Source organism: Thunnus albacares, chromosome 14 (assembly GCF_914725855.1).
Source record: "Thunnus albacares chromosome 14, fThuAlb1.1, whole genome shotgun sequence".
Taxonomy (NCBI): domain Eukaryota; kingdom Metazoa; phylum Chordata; class Actinopteri; order Scombriformes; family Scombridae; genus Thunnus; species Thunnus albacares.
This window is the reverse complement of record NC_058119.1, coordinates 18,120,696-18,129,830: the sequence shown is the minus strand read 5'-3', so window position 1 is coordinate 18,129,830 and position 9,135 is coordinate 18,120,696. Positions and strand designations below refer to the sequence as shown.

Here is a 9,135-nt window from a genome sequence, read left to right as displayed (position 1 = left end):
CGCGCGCGTGCACGAGTGTGTGTGTGTGAGCATGTGGCCGATGCGTGTTGGTGTGCGCACATGTGTATGTCCATATGTGTGTGGGTGAAGTGGATGATATTGAGTCTGACTTCATAAATCACCCAGACACTGATAAACTCCCCATGCACCCACACACCGCTAATGGGCAACCCTTAAGGAGTGTGAGTGTCTCGTGCGGCGTTTGATTCAACATTTATTAACCCCCTCACACACACACACACACACGCACACACTTTCTCACATATGACACACACTCATTTGAGCCCCAGAAAGAATACAGTTGGTGGCATTCGTAGTGTTAGTGTAGGGTTTTGACCTGGCTGGGTTGTATTAATCATGGCCGATAGTTGTAAGATTTTAGCTTAAACAGCCACAACAACAACAACCTCTGCATTTCCTAACACTAGTTTCCTTCTCATAACTTATATCCTGTCTCCAACTCCCCACTTCCCATCTCATATCCTGGCACCCCTCATTATAGAACAATTTTCTGCCCCCACATCAAATACAAACACACTCTGTGCTTCCATCTCTTGCTCCTCATACATGTCGGCTCATAACTCTAATGTTATCACAACCTTCACCCTTTGGTAGAAGTCGCAAGCTTAGTGGGGACCCTGCAGAAGTTAATCCTGCAGCCACAGTGATTCATAAATAACCGCTTTTATTCTACCTAAGAAGTTTGTGCGCTTAAAAAAAAAAAAAAAACTAAAGAGTGAAACTTTTTGGAACATATTAACTCAGCTGCAAGCGGTGCACTGCTGCTGGGAGTATCCGCCATGCAGATAGGCAGTGTCCAACAGTCAGTCAGACAGATAGACACAGGGATAGATAGCAGGATAGACAGACATTAGACTGGGGCTTGGCTGCGCTATCAGGTTTCCTCCCCCTCTGTCTGTCTGCCGGGACAGCCTGGCCTCAGAGGCCCTGACACCGAGGCACCACGCAGCCAGCCACGACAGCTGCCACAGCAGCATCTAATACCAACACACTCCACGCTACGCCACAACTACAAAGAGAAATATCATTTGAAACATGGCATACTTTGATGCTCTTGTAATGATCTTTGTGTTTTGAGAGGGGGAAAGCGGGAGGATGGAGGATTCGTATGGTGCCTTTTTTTGTTGTTGTTGTTGTTGTTTCTTTAGAACAAAGAGACCCCCCTCCACACGAGCAAGTTAAGGACAGTGGTGGTGAGACAGAGCAGGATTAAATGTGAAAGTAAAAGAAACCCTGAGAGGTATCAGCATGCCTGTGTGTCTGTTAGTAACCTTGCATCGGTGTGTCATTGTAACCTTATGAACTCGAGCGTAGGACTGGGGGTCTCTAATTAGGAACGGCTGATGAACGGCCATACATTACGTGCCTGCGAGTGTGTATCCCTGCATGTATCAATCTGTGACTATACAGCGCGCTTGTCAGCGTGGTAAGGAGAGTGTCTCAGCCTGGAGAAAGTGCAGGTCTAGCCTTGGTCATGTTGACGGAGGGGCGGCACTTCACAGGCTCCAGGACCCCATGGCACCAGTCTCCCCAGTCCCCCAGACAGACTGGGAGCATCTGGGCTCTGTCAGCGCCTCTGGCCCCCGCAGACTCCGATCTATATGACGGGGGAGAGGAGTGGATTGGATCAGGGAGAGGGAAAATATGAGCCAGATTCCTCAGCCTTGTGCAAAATGCATGCTTTGCCAGTTAGCATGTTAGGTGTGTGTGTGTGCGCGCATGTGTGTGTACGCTTGCATTAAGGCCTGATAACAGGTCATAGTGATTAATTTTGTATGATGTGAGATGGAGGCTATTGATTAGCGACTAATGTTGGAAAAGTCCTCTCTATAAATTGTCCAATTAAGCATTAATTAAAAGTGTGCTGCTAAAAATATGCAAAGCCCATTCTGAGCAAAAAAAAACATCATGATGGATAAAGATTAGACTTACAGATATCATTCCAGAAATTTCCTTAAGAAAGCCGTGATTTGATCGAGTGGATATAGCTCCTAAGCTCCGTCACATAGAAACCGATACACACACTTGCCAAGACTAATTAATCTATACACTAAATTAGGAATATAAATTGTGGTCCCCAATTTAACAAGGTCAGTTTTAACTTCTCCTTTTACACTTTATTTAACTGTGCAGGAGAAAAAGAAAAAAGAAAAAAAAAAGAAGCCCTATCAATGTGCTTCGCTTATTATGATTGACGATTGATGATTAAGTCCTCCAGCTGACACACACCACCAAAGCCGGTGAGTTGGAATTGGATGTGACACATACACAGTTCTGCGTGTTAGGTAATTCGTTGACGAGGGGCCAAATTCATTTATGGAACAGCGGTATTGGCAGGCATGGACACTCTCTGCAAAAACAACGATAATCACAGAGGTTTGGCGCGGCGTGACAAGGACTCTTCAGGGAAAGGCCCTTACACGCTGCTTTGTTGGCCGTTCCTCCCTAAGATGGAGGGAAACATCCGCCACTGTTCTTAAGATGAGAGTAGCTCAGAACAGGAGGAAAGAGGTTTATGTAAGGTGTGGATGATGTTTTAAGGGCTTGATTAGCATTTGATGGAATAGCTTGTCGTTCATTACCATTTCAGGAATGTATACATTTTTTTAAATCTAAGTTTTTCTGCAGCTTTACCTTTTTGGTAAGACAATAGGTGATTTCTCTTTTTTTTGTGGAATTGATGAAATAAAGGCTCTGATAAATCCTCTGTAATGGAACATGAGGGGGACCCTGTCTCAAGCCATTTAATCTCTTTTCGCATTCTCCATTTTTTCTGCTAATGAGCCTTATTGACAATCAAACAGAAGCTGTCATCCCCCAGGATGCAACACTCCCAGCCCCTGCGTGTTTGTCATAGTGTCCTGGCAATCAGAGCTGCCTGCAAGACCAGGCTGGCAGTTAGTGGTTCTCACAGCAGCGCTGCCTGAAAATGGCACACTTCCTGTAGAGTTGCAGCTGCCACCTCTGCTACTTCCATTACTTTCTATAGCATGCAGATGTTGTATCAACATTCCCTGCCAAGGGGACTGCAATAACTGTGAGATTCATGCCATGTTTCAGAGGCACGTCAATTTCTCAAGTGGCACAATTAAAGAGGGAAATACAGTACCAGGTTTTTCGCAGGCGCTGAAATCGGAAAAGGGCTTTTTCCACTTTTTTTTCCAAAGGGGGCTGTTTCATAAGGGTTCAGAAATCCACCCGATTTTTACTGCCCTTTTCCTGAGTTAAGCTGCTCTGTGAGCCTTTGTGCGGCAGACCTGTCGTGACCCACAGCGGATATGGAAATGGGGCTAAGGTTTTATGGGCCAAACGGATTGGACACAGTCAAGCTCAGGGGGCATGAATATTGGATGTTATTTCTGCTCCCTTTTTATGTAATCCATTGCCAATACATTATTAATAGATGATATCATATCCAGAACTACTGGACAAAGCACTACAGAGGGGTACTATGAAAGGAGCTCTATGTGGTGGAGACTGTGGCAGAAAATACAGTTCAAGTGATATTATTTTATCACTGTAGCCTAACACTCCCTGACCAGGCAATTCTTACAGTGTAATTTTTGGACTAACCGAAGTTCATAGAGGGAAAATATGGTGAATACTGTATTTCTACCAGGGGTAAATCCTGCATTTGTGGGTTTGAAATGCACTGAAACATTGATGAAGTATCAAATGACACCCAAATACAAGTTTAATGGATTTTGAAGCACTGGGATACTTTGCTCATCCTTCTTGACTGCAGTGAGTGAAGTGGAAATCTTCACGAGGATCTAGAGTTTTCCTTGCAAAGCTGAATCCCAGTGTACAGTGGCAGGGGAGCGGTGTCTTATCTGATGTGCCGATTCACAGACAGGAGAGTGTGCTAATGTGGGACTATTTAAAAAAAAAAAAAAAAAAAAAGGGTCAGATTCCCTGTTTGGATTCAAAATGTGGAATTGTTCAAAAAAAGGTCAGACTCCCTGTTTTGATTCATTGTCGTCTCAAAGTTATGATCTCGACTTGTGCAGTTTTTATGAGTCACAGCGGCGGTATCCCACTCGTGTATAAACTCCCAACTTCACGAGTGTTGCAGACCGCCTTTTCCCCCACACAAAACACATCACTCAGCAGTTACACAAATCCTGTCTGTCCAAGAGCAAATCCTTAAAAAGTACTTCTCAGCACTGCCCATGGAGCAGAGTAGATAATACTATTGTCCACCTTTTAGTTTTACGGGCTGCCCTGTCTTGATACTGTACACGTATTGGCACAAAGGTATTACCGCATCAACATCCATTAAAAGTGAATGTATAAGCCCCTCAATAAGAGTTACATAGGGAGTGGATGCGTAAGGTAATATTCTCTTTTTAAGGTCAGTTTGAATTGTTTTTTCTCATGGGAAACGGCAGATTGATAAAGAGCAAACAAAACCTCTTTTCTGAATGCGTGTCCTCCATGGCCTCAATGAAGGTTTCATTCCTTTATATCATCCAGCCCAATTCCCAGCATGCACGGCCATTGTGGCTCTTTCAACTGGAGCTCTCCATTGACTGGCTCATTGTCCGGCCGCTCTTTTGTGCGCGCTATCACCGGAGCACAATCTTTCACCTGAACAGCACAGGAGCGAAGCCTCGGATATGGTCACGTAAAGCAAACCCACGGAGATGCCAGGCCGCACAATTAAGCCAGCGCTAATGAAGAAATATTTATTACGCATCAAACTCTTAAAAATCTGCAGCGATGCTTGTTAATAACGGGGTTATTAGTCATGCTCAGGCATCAGACAGAGATGGTCAATATTACCGCTCAGGCTTATATTATTGAGAGGAGGTTTTTTTTTTTTTTTCTTTTTTTTTTTTTTTTGAAATATAACAATCCACGAGCAGATGTTTGAAGCGTGGCCCTCGGCAACACAAGGCTAGTTAAGATCGATATTGCTTTCAATATTTCTTTCCTTTGACAGATAACCAGTACTGAGGAAAGTCTTGATAAGAGTGGCAACATATGGATGTGGCGAGCCTCGCTCTCTTTTGATTGCGTGACCCCATGACCTTTGCCTGTGTTTGAGAGGGAGGCAGCCACATGGTACGGTGGGGGTCTGTCAGGCTCTGGTTATGGGGCATTATTGACCCAGGATTTATAAATATTTAATGCACACATTAAGATCATGGTGGAGGGTGGCCATTAGAGTTCTCCAATAAAGAGGCTCTCACGATGATTGAGTGGTGTGGCAGAGCGAGTGGCTGGTCGTTGGGTACAGAGAAACCTGCTGAGACAATATACTGTACCTCCAGCCTGCCTGCCAGGCTTCAGAGCGCTTAAAATTGGCAACGACTGAGCAAACTTGTCATTTTTTTGATTGTACTTTTACTCTCAGAACTTTTTTTTTTTTTTTTTTTTTTTTTTTTGCTCAGTTGGCTGTTGTTTCTGGCAGTTTCCTTTGTTTCATTTAAAGAGCAGTTAAGACTAAATAAATATACAGTTTGTGCATGTCCCTGCTTAAGCGAGATTTTGTTATTGAATAATAGAGACAGCAGTAAGCAAGGCGATAGATCCAAACCCGTGTATGTGTATCCGAAACAGATAATGCAATGTCAGGAAGCAGATGTGTGGCTATTGTTATCAGACACATTGGATTATCGAGGGAATGATTTGAAGCACAAGGCGATCGCAGCTGAAAATTAAATCACTCTTTTGAGTGTATCTGTCCTTTGCACTATCAGCAGCTCCTGGACTATCTTCCCGTGCCGCCAGGTCCGCGCATGCCGGCTGACATAATAAGCTGTGATATGCTGATTGCCACTCAGGTTGCCGCCGTTTAATTGTGCATTAAAGGGAGAGGTGGCCTCGGACAATGTTGCCTTGATGAGAAATTGACATTTTGTGACCTGCTCTCCACGACCACTCAGGGTGCCAGATAAGATGCTCAGTTGTTTTTAAGGAGAACCACTATTCTTCCCTCAAACACTTCTATCCTTCTGTTTGACCCACTTGATGAGTATAGATTTCACAGTGGCCCCCCTTTCAGCTCTCAAACTATAAGAGGTTCAAAACGATACCAGCCCTTATAGACAAAGGATAACCTTGCTCTTTCAATGTATTGATTCTTTATTAACTAGGTGGCTTAATGCAATGAAATGAGGGATTTGAATGAGCCCCATTTGGGGTGCTTTGAATAAAAAGCTTGCACTGTTTATGAATGACTACAATGAACCTTTGAAGCACCACAGATGCAGGATATGCTGATACAAAGACCAGTAGGAATATGTCACAATGTCAGAGCGCTTTGCTGAAAGAATATGAGTAAAGAGCAGTTTTTCATTTTTATGGATGTTACACTTTTCCACAGGTTTCAAACAGTTATCTCTATGGCAAAGTCTAAACACTACAACTTACAGACGTGTATCACAGGTTTGTCCTCAGAAGTTTCGACTGTCTTTTTTTTTTTTTTTTCTTTTTCTTTCTGCCGATTGTCAGTTTGTCTGCCAGCCAAACTGTACTTAAAACTGAAGAAGTCCACAGTTGAGGAGCTATTGTGTTTTTACTGAAAATTTTAATAAAACATTTCTGTTTCCATTCCAAATGTTGACATTTTTAAATTTTCTTCCCTGTAAACACATGTAAGCTATGTGGCAGAGTCATAAGTGGTGAGTAAAAATGACTTCTATACATTCTACAAAACAGAAAAAAATACAACCACAAATGGAGTGTTTTTTTTATCTCCAAGGTTGTCCCTCATGCACATTAGTCTCTATTGGATCTTAACAACTATCATATGGGTCACAAACAATTTATTTGACAATACAACCAACAAAGTTTTCTCCAAAATGGTCTGTATAGATAATTTAAAATCAATATAAAAATAAACAATGAAGTTTGACTTCCCCTTTAAAAAATGGACAGAGAGTCTTGACGGAGTAACACAAATTTTGAGGATACACATGAAATATATGCACATTGCATTTCATCAAATACAAAAAGAAAACAAATGAAGGCAACAGTTCTTGGCTGAATTATCTGTGCTGCATCACTATATTAAGGGCATGACGATTAATACATACATAATGAAAAGCAATATACAAAATTTCAGAGATAAATACATTATTTATAGTTGATATGTTACAAAATTTCCCTCAGTGAGCGCAAGTGTGTGTTTGAACAGAAATATGACAATGAACTACTATACTCCTACATTCTCAATGGATTTTAATTTTGTTTTTTAAATGTTTTTTGTTGATCTAAAAGAACATGAAAAAGACAGATGTATAAATATTTAGCACAAGTTTGGCAATATCACAATAGTCTACAATTTTTAACCACATATAAAACACATAAGGGAGTTGGAGCTAGAAGGGGGAGACTGCTCCTCATCAACAAGAAACAGACTTCACAGTAGCCTAGGAATGCATTAATATACAGTGCTAGCAAAAAAGTTGAAAAACATGGCAAAACACACTTGCTTAAAAGGAAGCTCTAGACATGGAAGTACATCATATTCATCAACAGAGCAGTGTTTTGTACACGTCAGTGTGCTTGTTGAATCAAAGAGGATTTTTTTTTTTTTACTTTTGAAGATGATTTCTAGCTACAATAAATTACAAAATTTAAGTTAAAATGCAGGAATGAAACATGATACAACCTTACCCACCCAGCCCCGTCCCTTTTACTCGTATTTGTTGTACTTTTATGATCAATTTTCTACATTATATATCTCATATATTTTCCAGTTGAAATTCAAACTTTCTTGGCCCCTGTGTATTTTTCTCACACATAAAAATACAAAAAGTCACATTATAAAGACACACAACTGTTGTGAATCTATTAAAAGAGAGTTGAAACAGAAAAAACAATTTCTGAGGCAAACAAGTTCATTGGCAAATGTACTGTACATCAGTGTTTTTACTTTACAACCAGATGGTGAGTCCACAGAGTCCCTTCCAGTATTGAATGTGTGGTTGATTGGACATTTCCAAGGCCAAAGCACAACCCGACAGGTATACAAAATAAACCCTTCATCATCCTGTGTCCTCTTCAAGGGTGATAAAATGGGGGGGGGAGAAAATGAACAAACAAAAAAAAAAAATCCCACAGAGAAAAAAATATTGTTCCTCGTGAAATCCTTTTTTCTGCAGGTTTGTGAAAGTCATTTTAAAAGAAAAAAAAATCATTTCTTTCTTTTCTTTTTTTTTTTCTTCATCTTTAAAAACAGAACAAGCAGTTGACTATACATTACACCAGCATTTTTGCTGTGTGCTGAGGGGGTGTCCCGTGAAGTGGTAGTGTGTAGACTGGTGCTTGAGATGACGAAAGTGCATTTACATTGGAGGGACAACCAGGCCGGACATGGCTGGAGGAAAAGAGACAGAAAGAAAAAAGGAGATTAGTTTATTTGGCTAAAACAAGTATGGATATAAATATTAAAAAATTATTAAAATATTCTAATTTAGTGTGTGTGTGTGCATGCATGTGTGTGCTGGTGTGTGTGTGTTTGTGTGTGTGCATGTGTGAGTCCAGCCATCTGACAGTGCACAAGTGCGTGAATGTATGCCTTAATGTGCCTGTTTGCGTATGTGCCTGTGAGTGTTTGCCGTGTCCGCCAGCCTGCTGCTGCTCGTCCTCCTAACGGGGGGGAAGAGTTTGAAAACCTCCCTCCTGCTCTGACATTTCAGCCCCCAGCACTCCACTCTTGCTATGTGTGATATTTCTCCTGGCGTTGGGGTAATGGCAAACACTGGCCCAGACTCCCAGGAGACGTGGCCGTGGTGACGGCAGAGCAACAACACGGTCACTTCCCACAATGCCACAATGCTACAGTACGAGACACTCTTCAGACTCCCCTCAGATTCCTTCTATCGCTCCCTTTTCCTCCCCTCTCATCTCTTTATCTTCCACTCTCCAACACTGTACAACGCATTAGTCCTACATTTCCACATTCCCCAAGTCGTGCCTCTGCGTCATTATCCAAGAGAGATTAGGCAAGATCAAAGGTAGCTTCCGTTATTTTACCAAGACCATCTGCTTAGGATATCATTAGTAACTGTACCTCACCCAGAGAGTTTATATATTCAGTATTTTCACACGTTTTAACAATTAGGCGACTAGTGAAGTGCTGGGATGATATATTATTATATT

General features: G+C 41.8%; 1 protein-coding gene across 6 annotated transcripts in view; it reads right to left on the bottom strand.

Annotated features, from left to right (window-relative positions):
* Positions 1-6,314: 6,314 nt before the first annotated feature.
* LOC122997493 (transcription factor COE3) overlaps positions 6,315-9,135 on the bottom strand; it is a 69,037-nt gene continuing 66,216 nt past the window's right edge. For all 6 annotated transcript variants that reach the window (XM_044373653.1, XM_044373656.1, XM_044373657.1 and 3 more), the window contains exon 16: positions 6,315-8,350. In XM_044373653.1, the coding sequence (XP_044229588.1) occupies positions 8,319-8,350 (32 nt within the window). In that variant the 3' untranslated portion in view covers positions 6,315-8,318. The remainder of the gene's footprint in view (positions 8,351-9,135) is intronic.